At 47.9% G+C, this 13560-nt stretch overlaps 1 protein-coding gene across 1 annotated transcript in view; it reads left to right on the top strand.

Moving 5' to 3' along the window:
• The first annotated feature begins 1016 nt into the window (after positions 1 to 1016).
• FGF9 (fibroblast growth factor 9) overlaps positions 1017 to 13560 on the top strand; it is a 31155-nt gene continuing 18611 nt past the window's right edge. The window contains exons 1-2 of the mRNA XM_045567156.1: positions 1017 to 2088; positions 10454 to 10557. Of these exons, the coding sequence (XP_045423112.1) occupies positions 1812 to 2088; positions 10454 to 10557 (381 nt within the window). The 5' untranslated portion in view covers positions 1017 to 1811. The remainder of the gene's footprint in view (positions 2089 to 10453; positions 10558 to 13560) is intronic.

Below are 13560 nucleotides of genomic sequence, written 5' to 3'. Positions count from 1 at the left end.
CGGACTTCCACGTGCAGCCCGGGGGCGAGCAGGGAGGCGCGGCTGAGGCCCGGGGCGTCCCGCGAGCATCTCGCGCCGCCTCTCCCGGCTCCGCGGCGGGCTTCGGCCCGGGACGGAGACACTGGAGCTCGCCTTTCGTTTCCCCAAGCCGAAACAGGGCTCGGATGGCACGGTTCATCCTAAGGAGCGTGGTTTGGGGGCAGGAGGGAGCCCACTGGAACGCTCTCCTCACCCGCACTCCCCGAGGAAGCGCGCGCGAGTCGAACTCGGGGACAGAAGAGGTTCTCTGGCGCCCCCCTGCCGGCTGAGCGGCGGCCGCCGGGACTCCGGCGGGGCGGGACCTAAGCGTAGCCCCAGCCCCAAGATGCACAGCAGAACGCCCCAAACAGAACCGAGACGGTGGCCCCACCTGCGTGTGTGCGTGCATGTGTGTGTGTGCGTGTGTGTGTGTGTGTGTGTGTGTGTGTGTGTAAGGCGGTGGGGGAGGCTCAGATCCAAACGTTTTACCTGCAATATAGTTTGCGCTTCTGTATAGCTGGCAGAAGAATGAAAGAGAAATTGCCATGGCCATCCAGGCTCATTAATCACCCCCTTCCCTCCAACTCTCAACGAAGACATATTTTATAATGCAATGCAAGACTGCAGAACCCACGTGAAAACTAGTTTCCCTATTTCACTCGAACCTCCCTCAATGTAGTGAGCTCGATTTTGGGTTACCAGCTCCTATTCCGCTGAACTTGGAGTCTCAGGAGACTCGGGGTTTCTTCCTCCAGTCTCGCGCAGTGCATCTTGCATTTGCTTTTCTTTGTAAAGCAAAGGCTCCGCGGCTGCCTTCCCAGGAAGTCCTGCGCTCTGGCGCTCTGCGCCCGGCCTGCCGCAGAGCGGCGCGGGCCGCGCGGCGGGCGCTAGGACCGCGGGGAGCCGGGGCGGTCGCGGCGCTACCTTAAACCCGGCCCAATGCCGCTGCCTGCGCCACTCTGCGCGCCGGCGGGGGCTGCGCAGGAGGAGCGCTCCGCCCGGCTACAACGCTCCGCGAGCCGGCGCGGCAACACCTGTTCGCGGCAGCCAGGGCGGCACGCGAGCTCCCGGACGCCGCTCTCGTCGCTCGCCGCTCGCCACCCGTTCCAAGCCCATGGACATCTGCCGAGCCTCTGGAGAAGCCTGGATACCAGCTCTGGACGCCTAAAGTTTCTTCTTTTTGTTTTATTATCATTATTATTATTTTTTGGAGGGGGGACCGGGAGGGGAGATTTGTCGCCGCCGCCAACGTGAGATTTTTTTTTTCCCCTTGAAGGATTCATGCTGATGTCTGCAGAGTCGGTTAGAGAGTAAAAACAGCGCATGCCTTCCTGGAGTCAGGATCCGTAAATTCTGACGTAGCCCGTGCATCTTAAAAATCCCTATAATAACGCCTAGGCATTTAAGTTGCTATGGTCATTCTGATCTCAAACCAAATGGAGAAACTACGGATTTTTTTTCCTTATTACGGTCGGATGGGATGAAGACCTTCCTGCCTGCTAAGAGCTGGGGATCTATCTATAGAGATACATAGATATGTTTATCAATATGTCAGTGTGTGAGTATAAAGTGGTGGTTTCTTAGACTATCAGTGGTTTGACCTTGAACCTGTGCCAGTGAAACAGCAGATTACTTTTATTTATGCATTTAATGGATTGAAGAAAAGAACCTTTTTTTTTCTCTCTCTCTGCAACTGCAGTAAGGGAGGGGAGTTGGATATACCTCGCCTAATATCTCCTGGGTTGGCACCATCATTATTGTTTGTTCTTGTGCTCCAAAAGCCGAGTCCTCTGATGGCTCCCTTAGGTGAAGTTGGGAACTATTTCGGTGTGCAGGATGCGGTACCGTTTGGGAATGTGCCCGTGTTGCCGGTGGACAGCCCGGTTTTGTTAAGTGACCACCTGGGTCAGTCCGAAGCAGGGGGGCTCCCCAGGGGACCCGCAGTCACGGACTTGGATCATTTAAAGGGGATTCTCAGGCGAAGGCAGCTATACTGCAGGACTGGATTTCACTTAGAAATCTTCCCCAATGGTACTATCCAGGGAACCAGGAAAGACCACAGCCGATTTGGTAGGTATACCATTAACCCTTTAGTGTCCATGCAATGACATGTTGGGATTATAACTACCGAGAAGGTGGTGGCCGGGCTGGGGATGTGGGAAGGGATCTCCCCCTCACCTTCTCTGTCTCTCTTTCTCTGTGTCTTGCCAGCTCAGGGGAAAAAAAAATACCTCCGGAATTGCAGATCTGCTGCTGGCACTGATGCAAGTATACATTGAAAGCCCACCTTTTAATTTAAAGGGGGACGTGATTTTAAATATAACTCGAGTACCTAGTTTTTTTTTTGCATCAGATACATGGGTTTAGGAAGTTTCTTTTGAATGGACTGATTCCACGAGTTTAAAGCTTTAATCATTAACTACTAAGAACTTAATGCATTCAGTTTCCTGAAGGCAGTGGGTATCTTGTACCCAAATGAAGGTTTTCTCCCTTCCTCTTTAATAAGTAAACTGCTTGAATTGTAAATTAAGGGTATTGTTTATTCCCCCCAGTAAGGATCTGAAAACCCAGTAGGCAGAGGTTGCTGACTGATTGTCCTGTTGGTAGGAGGACTAAGTCATATTTTAGACTCCCTGAGCAGCAAAGGCAGAGGCGCTGGGGGAAAATGACTTGGGAAGGAGCAGGAGGCTCGCCAGGGGTGTTCGTCCTTCCAGCTACCAAGTTATAATCTCTGCTTTTTATTCTCTATAGTGTGCAGCCCTGTGTGGGTTTCCTGCGTGGCTCTCTGGTGTGAGTGTGTGCGGGTGCAAAAGCTGCGAGCTAATTTTAAAGGGCATTTCGAGGATTTCATTTTCAGAGGAGGGTATTTGTGACTCAGCACTGAGGGCTGCAGACTCGAGGGCTGGTGACTGCCCACTTTAATGCCTGCACACACGTGCTTGCTGGGGCACCCTGAGCCCAACAGCACGAAGTCAACTAGCAGAGTCCCGATGGGGTAGACTCTGGGGTTTTTCCCTTAGTTAAAAAAAGAAAATTAAGCTCCAGTTTGGGCAACCAGACTGTTGGAAGGAGTTAACTTCTGAGTGAACCCACCTGACAACACTTAAACTAGGTCGTAAAAAATAAAGTCCTGTGGTGATTTTTCTTCCTCATGCTTTCGTGCCAGATGTTGAACACAATCTAAACTGCATGTTTAGTTTCGTGGGGCTGTAGATGATGCCAGAAGGTGAGGAGGATTCAGGCCTGGGGTGGGGATGGTCCCTGATACACGAGGCCCAAGATTTTCTCCCTTTGCTCACCGCTGAGCCCAAGCCCACAGCTGAACCCGGTGGTGTACATTTCTCCTGCTCTCTCCCCTCTCTGCTTAAAAAAAGTTGTAGCTCTTCTCTTTGCAATTATTCAGTTTAAATATAACTGTTCCTTTCCCACCCCAGGAGGAAACGTAGCTGCTGGTTGTTGCAGAGGGAAGACTAAACTTCACTCAAGTGCTGTTCTATCTGGCCGCTTTAAGGGCTGCCGCTGTGCCTAGCGTTCGATACCAGAACAACAGGCAGTGGGCGGCCGTGGGTGGGGGAGCGAGTGTGCCCAGGGCCGCGGCGGCGACCCGCGGGGCGCCGCGCCGAGCGGGCCGAGGGCGAGCGGCGTGGGCGGCCGGCCTAGGTGCGCCGGCGGCCGGAGCCCCAGCCCTCCCGCGCTCGCGGCCGGCAGGTGCGGGCTGGGCCGCCCGGGCCCCGCGGCGCACTCAGCGGCCGCCCGGCCGGCTCCGCGCGGTCCTAAACGCGCTCGGTTTCTGGCTCCCTTTCCACCCGGCACCGGTGCGCCCTTCAGTGCTGCCGAGACTGCTGGTGTCGGGGGGCGGCGGGCAGGGGCTGGCAAACTTATGGCCGCGTTTAGGGAACCCGATTTTTCGTTTTGCCCAAGTTTAGCCCCTTGGCTTTCTCTTTGTGTGTGAGTGTGGGTCTGGCGGGGCTGACAGCCTCCGCCCCGGGCTGCGCGGTGGTTTGCGGTGTGAGAACGGCTGGAGGAGCGCGCGGCGGCGGGAGAGTCGGTGGCGGGGACTAAGGACAGGCCGGAGGTCGGACCCCTGAACTCCCCTGTCCCATCCCGTGTCTCTCCCCGTCTTTCTGAAGCACGCAGAGGGGTTTCCGAGAGTCGGTGGGCTGCGCAGTGCCCGGGAGGTGGGTCGGGGGCTGCTGGGAGGGCAAGGCCAGAGCCGCAGGGAAGGGGTGGGGGACAAAGGGCAGCGGAGGCGGGCGAGAGGCGGTGTGCTATTGTTAATCGCGTTCGGAGACTAGAGCTAGCGAGCTCGCAGCTCGGGGGGCGGCTTTCCCGCGTCCGGGCCTCGGCCTCGGCCTCTCGGCCGGGAGAGCCCCGGGTGCGCGCTGGAGCGCGGCGGGGGCGCACAGCTGCGGGGCGCCGCGGCGGGCCAGGGCCAGCTTCATTGTGTGAATTAGTCGAGCCCTGCCTTGGAGAGACCCCGTCGGAACTCCGGTGCAGCCCTACTGGGCCCTGGTGTAGAGAGATTATGGGATGTTCTGGTTGAGGCTCTTCCACGCACCCCTCACCCCCACGAGTTTTTTTTTTTGATGCAGTCACCTTTAGGATAGGACGTTTGCCACGCGCAGTCTAGCTGGGGAGAACGGGGATGCAAAGGTGGGGGCCGCGCGGGCGAGGAGAACCGGGGAGGCGCGTGCTGGGGTCAGCGGAGAGGACTGCAGCGGACCACAGCGGCTGGATAGAGACCATCAAACAAAAAGCTAGACCTTCTCACCCCTCCTCGATCCTAGAGGTTGGAAAAAGGTGTCGCCAAGGAAGTGACATCTCTACTCCGTAGATTCTCCGCAGTGTGTGTGTGTGTGTGTGTGTGTGTGTGTGTTTTAGGCCGGTAATGCTGGGTGGGAGGGGAGCCGAAGCCCCGGCCCCGGTTGCGGACCGGGAGCACCAAGCCCGGAGCTTGCTGGTCGGCCGTGGGGGAAGGGCGCGCCTGTCGCTCCGCTGTGCCACTCACCCTCGTTTGGCTGGAGTTGAGTGGGTGGCTGTGCGCAGTGGGGGTGGGGAAGGAGGGTGAGGCAGGAGGGTTATTTAAGTCTTTCATCCGGTTGCAGTGAGAAGCCGGCCCCCGGGGTGACAGCAGTGCCGCGGTCTCCCGCTGCTGCCGCTGCGGCAGGTCCCAATATTAGCAACCTCTGCAGAGCCGTGCGTGTGCCGGGAGCCTCCTACTCTTGCCTTCCCAGCCCCGCCCGGGGAGCGGCAGGCTCGGCGCTAGGACCCCGCGGGCGCCCGGGGAGGGCGGCGGAAGCCGGCGGGCACTGGGAGGGGGCCGGGGGGCTGCAGCAGCTCGTCACACCTGGCGCTCCGCTCGCCGCCGCTCACCTTCTGCCCGCCTCCCTCCTCCAGCCGCCGCCTCCCCTGCGCAGCCCGGCTTCCCTCCGGGACCTCGCCTTTCACCCTCAGTTTCTCTTCTGATTCTCTAGAAAAGAGAAAGGGGGGTCGGTGGGGGGGCTTACACCTTGACTAAAATAGAAGGTGTATTTTCTACCTGAAATGAAACAGCAGAAGGAAACGTGCTGGAAAAATGGTTTTTGCCGCCCCCACGCAGTCGCAGGTGACTGCAGCTGCTGGCAAGCTTAGCGGTGACACAGCAGCAGCAGTGCAGGGGACGTGGGGGTGGGGGACTCTTACTGTTCCAGCAGGAGCTGCAGCGGTGTCAACTTAGGTGGGACCTTGAGGGAGCCCTTTGTTTTTCCTTTGGGGGCGGTGGTGTGGAGAGAAGGTTGAACGGGAGAAAAGGAACGGGGAATTGTTATCTCTGGTTAATAGGCTGGGGGAGCAAGCCGTTTTGTTCCGTATATACATATATACACACATACACACATATTTTTTCACTTTCATATATATATTCACTTTTAGAGCACTCCAGTCTTGCTAGATTGGGGAAAAAAAGGGAGCAGAAAAATCAATTGGGGAAATGGGAATGTAGAATAATAAAAAAGTGAACCCCTTGGGCCTGATCGACCATTTAACTTGCACAGGAACCCTAAGTAAGCTGACCTTTTGCCTCGGGTAGTGGCTCTGACAAGCGGGACCTCATTAGGACCCCAGATAGTCAAACTGGGGCTTCAGAGGGGCTCAGGCATCAGATGGAAGTTGTACTAGAGGGGAGAAATGGGATAGACAATATGATTTTTTAAAAAGAGAGGTTTAAAAAAATCTTATTTCCAGGGTTTTACACTTAAAAAAATTCTGTTCTATGTATCTAACTCTTCAGTGTCTCACTAGGGGAAAGACTGCACAATTAAGGAGCTGTTTTTAGTATGGCTTCAGATTCTGGAAACATTGGTGGGGTTATAACTCCCATTCAGTTGGCCATTTTCTAAGTAAACTCTGAACTGTGTGTCAGTTGCTACAGACCCAGACTTACTCCCGGGCAGGCTCTGGGAGGGTGGATCTGGCAGCCTTGGTGTGGGCTTCTCCAGGTGAGCAGCTGGAGCTCTGCGGGGAAGGGGCTTACTCTCAGTCTGCATGCATTTGTGTGGTCTGGAGAGTGCACTCGGTTAGGTGTGGGGGGCTTTTAGGTTAGAGGCCTGTTTAACAGGGGCCAGAGTGGAGCAGCTCTGCCCACTCTTCCGTGCTGGCCTTGTGTGGCCTTGGAGGTGAGGCCCAGCACAGATGGCCCTGGGGGCTGGGCCTGCTTTGGGTTGATGGTCTATTTGAACAGAGTCAGGGCAGCCCATCAGCTCTGGGGCTGATCACTAATAGAATGTGAGCCTGGGGCAAGGAGGAAGGTCTGGTGTAGTCATTTTTCTGAAGTCGTCCGGGCACTGACCTGGTCTCTTGTGGACCAGGGACAATCTCTGACCTCATCAGACCCCATGGACCCCCCCCTGAGCACGTTCTCATTTGGAACTGTTGGCTGCTGTGGAAGAGGATAAAGAAATGACACCAGCCACTGACCCTGTGCTTCCATCACCCCACCACAACCTGTCACTATGGGCCTTCTGAGCTGAGGTTGTCCAGGCTGTGTCTGCCCAAGAGAGGGACAGGCCACCGCGCTGCACATGTGAGGGCCACAGTTCTAATTTTCAGCACAATTTCATCATTCTCTCCCTCCCTCCTCCTCCTTTCCTTTCTTCCTTCTTTCCTTGCTTCCTCTCTTCCTGCTCTTTCCTTCTTTCCTTTCCTCTCCCCTTGGTCATTAAATGTTCAGACATCTCTATGCAGAGGCCTTCTCCCTGGCTGTTACTGACCCAGCACCCGTGGTGCTGCTGCCCGCCCAAGTAAACAGGCAACGCGGGTGGATCATACTCCAGGGAGTGTGGGCGGGAGCTTGCTTGGCACCACCCCGCCCAGAGAGGGATGAGCTGACCTGATCGAGGTTGTAGAGTTTATTGTGGACAAGATGGTACCAGGAATGATAAGGATTCCAGTCTGGTTGGGGTGGGATCCTGCTGCTGGGTTGCCAGGTCTTCCTGACCTCACAGCACTGGCACTTTTTGCGTGTGTGACTCACGCATTCAGGTGCGTTTCTGGGGTCACTAATGTCACCTTTTAAAAAGTCCTTTTGAGGTCTCTATTTTCAGGGAGCTGCAGAGATAAGGATGGTGGTTTGAAGTGATGAAATCTTTTCCACCTGGGGTCACTAGATAGTTGCTTCTCACTTGGATAGCTCCTTGGAGACTTATCTCAGCTATTACTTTTTTCAGAAAGCCTCCTCTGACTTGCCTTCCCAAACTGAGTGACTGCCCACACGCTGAACATCTCCCTCCTCGCATTCGCCACGTTGTTATTACATTTATCTGTTTATTTGTCATTCTTCCCGTTAGATGTGAGCAATTTGAGGATGATAGGGCCTAGGCTATATCTTATTTATCTTTAGGGTCTCCACAAATGGCGCGGTGCTTGTCTTATGATAAATAGTCCCTCAATAATAGTTTGTTGGACGAATAAGTGAATGCACATGAATTACAGTTATCTTGTCAATGCCAGAAAAAGATAGATATCTTAATACTTTCATTTTCAAGTTATATTATGATAATAATTTCAGAACTTAAATATGTGAAAATAGTACAGAAATCACAGATACATTTAAAAAAAGTAAAACCAAGTGCAAGATGTGCATAATATTAATAGTTAAGGAGATAGGCTTTGGAGTCTAATTGCATGGGAGTAAGTTATTTAACCTTGTTAAACCTCAATTTCCCCATTTGTACACTGGGGATTAAAACACTGTAATGCCTAGGGTTGTTCTGAGGATTGAATGAGAGAAGGCCTCTCATCTGGCACAGACGAAATGCTCAAGAATTCCAGCTATTACGATCACCATCGTTGTTGCTGTTATTTTCCTTGATGTTCTGCAGACCAGCCAGTGGAATGGTTTTCTGAAATCACATACACCTTGTTCTTTGTTGGACCTAATGAACTAATATTCATTATTAGTTCTCAGAGCTGCCTCATGTTTAGGGAGAACAGAAAGATCATCACATGCTCTCTTAGAAGATGCAAGTGTCTTTTAGTTTTATAATTAAAGCTTTCCTCATTGACCTGGTAACTTAAATTCTTCAGACCTTAAAGGTGGCAAATCATTTCTGTATTTCATTTTATAATGAAAATTGGACATTAATTAACTCCTTACACTAATTTCAGGATACATGTGACCTATATTGTGATGTGCTTGCAGGTAGCTAAGAAGAGATTCACATATATATGATTCCTAATCGTACTAAAATGCTACAATTTTGATTAATTTGAATTATAAAAATTAGAAATAGTACAATGAAATAAAATGATTGCATCAAAAAGAGAGTGCCTTTCATGTGAAATGAATCTCATGGAAACATTGCTTCATTTACCTTCCTATTTGCTTTCGGAGGTAGGGAAGGCTAGTGGTAAGCTGGCTTATTTTAGATGTATCTTCCATGATAGAGTCAGAGATTATCAGATTCAAAACACAATTTATAATTTCTCTTTATATTTTTTCTGCATACTATTTCATACTCTGTTAAAATAAATAAATTTGCATGTCCAGATATATATTCTGTAAACTGTAAGCACAAGATAAACTTGTTATGTTTTGTCCTTATAAAAGAAATAGGAATACCCCTTTAGAAGAAATAGCTCTTAGCTTTTGTATCACCTTGGAGCAGAGTTTCCTCTTGAGTTAATCCTTGCTGTATTAGATTTATGCAGTTCATGTCTTCTTTTGATTGTAGCACAGTCTATTTTGTGAGAGTTGCAAAACTAATTGTCTAAAAATCCATGTAAGTGCTTTTATATTGGTCACATGAGACTGACTATAGCACAGTGTTACCCTTAGTTTTTGTTAAACTCTTAAATGTAAGTAAATTCTTCAATATATGAAGGTATTTTCAAAACAAGAACTCAATATTTGGTATGCATTAACACAAGGTCTACACAAAGTATAGACTTTAATTTATGACAAAAATGAGAAAATGGCTGAGCACAAGTAATATTAGCAGTGTCCTAAATAAATTGTGAGATAATCATCTTAAAACAACAATGTAGTTAGAGAAATTGAAGCTGCTGTTGTGTGGCCATAAAATTCTGGATTTATGCCCAGCTTAGGTGTTGTTATTCTTAGTGAGGTAAGCAAGGGGGAAGAAGGAAGTAAAAGAAGATCATTATGTTGAGTTGATTTTGGGATATGGTATTCTATGCCTATTGTAAATCAAGAGCATTTTGGGAACCAGAGTTTTTTCCTCCAGAATATTGTTATCTAAATTGCTTAACCATCCCTGAGGGTTGGATAAGTACAGCAAAAATCAGCACTTAGTTTAAGCAGAAATATTTGGAATGTATGTAGGCTATTTCAGTTTTCCAGATCTCAAAAAAGTTATACAATAGACAGAGTCAATACTTTTCTGTGTCAATCAAGGCTTCAGTTAGCACTTCATACTTTCATTTGTGAGAAGCATAGTCTGTGAATAGAATACTTTTTTGGTTTTTTTTTTTTGGCTTACACAACAGACACTTATTTCTCACAGTTCTAGAGGTTGGAAAGTCCAAGATCAAGATACCCATATACAAATGTTTCACTTCACATTTATAAAGTGGAAGTAGGTTGTTTTTCTCTTACATTTCACTCTTATAGATGAATTAGAATATGTATGTTGGTTTGTCTTATCACTTCTTAGCCTGTCTATGTAGATACTAGCTTTCTTATTTTTAAAATGGTTTGTTTGTTATCTAAGCCATGTTGAGAAGTACTTTTGTATCACTATGATAAGATGTGATTTAGTTGGAAAATCAATTCTTTTAGGCAGCAGTTTTGACAGAGAAGACTCTTCTTTAACTAGTGGGAAGTTATCAAAGTTGGGAGCTGGGCTCAGTGTCCTCTCCCAAACCGCGGGGGTGCTGAGACTCTCAGGGCCTGTTCTCTGCTCTAACCTGTCCTCTGCCTGCCTCCTTTGTCTCACAGGCATCCTGGAATTTATCAGTATAGCAGTGGGCCTGGTCAGCATTCGAGGCGTGGACAGTGGACTCTACCTCGGGATGAACGAGAAGGGGGAGCTGTACGGATCAGTAAGTACTGGCACAGACTTCATCACGCTTTATGTCCCATGGCTGCTCTGAGCTGCATTTTCTAGATTAAAAAGAGCTAGAAATGAAATGGAATCTGTTTGGAAGGCAAATGCAAGTTTTTACTTTTTGAGGAAAGCCATTTTATTTTTATTAATAAATAAACAGCTCTGCATCTTCACTAGACCAAAGTTGCTAAGAAAATGCTTTATTTATATGCCAAACCATCTTCATTATCAAGTAAATACGAAATTCACCAGTGTGAAAAATCCCATCTTCTTATATTGAATGAGAGTTATTTTTGAAATGAATTGGAATGATGTCCCAAGCTTTGCCAAGCATTGTAATTAAAACTAGAAATAGACCATGCAGTGAGTCTAAACTCTTTCTCTGAGCCTCATCCAAGATTTTCATTATGCAGGGAGTGAAGGGAGATGGAAATTGTTGTCAGATAGTTTTGTATGTGAATAAGAATATAACAATATTGTAATTATTTGCAAGTGTTATGAGTTTCTTTTTCCCCCAGTCACTCTGCATCCCCACTAGGATGTACAGTCTTAGGGGAGGCATCGAAGAGCACTTATCTGTGCTCTGCCGGGTGCCGGCCACTGTTCTAGGTGCCAAGGCCCAGCTGCCAGTGAGGCAGAGAGTCCTTGCTGCTCCTCTTTCAAGAGGGCACTGACTTTACACCATCTTATCTCTTTCTTCCTGTTAGTACAGTACCTAAAACACAGTGCCTGGTACACAGTAGGGAGTCAATAAACTTTTGCTAAATGTGTGAGTATGAGTAATAGATTATTAGTTACCATATACTAATTTGGGCTTTTAGCATTAAAACTGGTGATTAAATTAATCATCAGTTTTTTTTTTACCTTATAATTATATTGGTGGTCAAATGAGAATTTAGGCCATGTTATCTGAAATATGAGAACTTTGTTTACAGTCTACAAAAAGTTGAAAATTAAAAGAAGCTTGGAATGGGACAAGTTTCGGGTTCCTCAGAAATGAAAGGCAAACATTTTTCTAGACAGACTCTTCTCCTAGCCATATGCTAGTAAAGATTGTATACACACACAGATATATATGTAGTGCAAGGAAACTATATGTAGTATTAAAGTTTTACTCAAAAACTCCAGATGACGGTAAATAATAGCCTGTATAACTTGAATATAACACACAGCATTGTCAATGACACAAGGATGTGATTTTTTTTCTATCTTGGTAGAATTTTAAACTATAGGTGGGTTGGTTTAGTTAAATATTTAAGTCTTTTAAGAAAAGTACCTCCTTGAGAGAATAAATTATTTTAATATATGTTTGTAAGTATAGAATTGACTTTAGCTTTTTCAGCACAGTGTTTGGTGTAGACAAAGTTATTTACTTCCTAAACGACTTTTGTCGACACCTTCAAGTGCGAAGAAAAATACATTAGATACAAGATGAAAGATGCTTTTAAATTTAAAAAATATAAAATGATGGAAAAAAAGTATAAAATGATATTCTCTTTTTCTCAAACCCTCAACTTTTTTCACTTTTGGGTATGTAATGTGGGTTTAAGTCAATCACAGTTGAACTCAGTAAAATGCTTTTTTGTGTATAGAAGAGAAGTTCTGACCTTTAGTGGGGGTGGAAGGGACTTTGGTTTATCACAGTGGTCTCCAAATGTTTTTTATCACATAACCCCATACATATTAATAAAAACCCCATACATATTAATATACATATTAATAATATGTATATTACTAATAAATTATTTTAAAATTGTATATATAAAAGCATAGTTCATATGTTATATTATTGTATAAGATAGTCATCAAAGTAAAAAAATTCAAAGGATCATAACGAATGAGTATGTCCAAGGAGAGCCCATACTATTTGTTCCCTGCTGCAAGGATCACCTTGCACACCCCTCTGATTGTCCCCGGTTGTGAGGTGACCAGTCTGTCAGATGAAAGCACTGGCATGATTCAGACACCTGCGGTTTATTGGTTGACAAGGAGAGCACCGTGAATTTCATGTTCAGCCAAGTGGCCTGTGGGATTGTTGCCCAGGCTGATCCTCCTCCCCAAGTCTGGACTGTGAGTGGTTTCTTACTCAGGTCCCCTGCCTGCGTACGCCCCAGTTCAGGGCACAGTGCTGGGAACAGGGTGAGAAGGACGCTGCGTGAAGACCCAGTGGATACCGGCGATACTGCGGGAAATGGCAGGCGGGAGGTAGAAAGTTGGAGAATGCCATCTTGTGTGTTTTCTGGGAAGCCAAACTGTCTTCTTGTGCTCTCTGGGAAGCCTGACGGCCTCATTTCGGGCTTTTTAAGAGCACACATGGAGCGTGTGGTTAGGAGTGGACGTCTCCCTGAACTGCCACACGGCCACACAGCTCACTGACAATCCCAATCACAGAATCCTAGCTAGGCAAAGTGGGTGTCCAGGAAAAGGCAGAATGGCTCTTCTTGTATGAGAAATGCACACCTTGTTATGGGAAGAGTATCCCCAGGCTTGGAAGTGCTCTGAGGGGTGACACTTTTTCATATCATGATTTCTCTGTGGAAACATCTCCAGCATCCAGCATCTCACACCTCCAATCCATTGTCCACACTGATGGCAGAATTACCCTCGAAACCCAGATATGAGCGTCATTTCCCCACTGAGATCCCGCCAAATACTTGTCTCTGAAGCAGAACGCCCACAGTTCTTAGTGTGGCAATCAATACTTTCGACAGCTACTTTGCCTGGATCTGCCCTGCTAGGTTGTCTCTTGCACCTTTTTCTCTGTGTAATTTGAGTCCATCTATTTCCTGTTCTCCAAACACTTCATGCAGTCTGAAGTGGACTCTCTTGGATGCCTTTCTCTTCCATTCTCCACCTGATGAAGCAGCACTCTTAATCTTAATTTAAGATTCATTGGAAATATGGCCTCTTTTGCAAAGCCTTCATTATACCCCTAACTGTACACCTATTTAATCTAGTTAGCATTTCTTGTGTTTTCCTCTGGGCCCCAGTTAATACT

Source organism: Lemur catta, chromosome 13 (assembly GCF_020740605.2).
Source record: "Lemur catta isolate mLemCat1 chromosome 13, mLemCat1.pri, whole genome shotgun sequence".
NCBI lineage: Eukaryota > Metazoa > Chordata > Mammalia > Primates > Lemuridae > Lemur > Lemur catta.
Note: the sequence above shows the minus strand (reverse complement) of the source record. Positions and strands in the feature narration are given on the sequence as shown.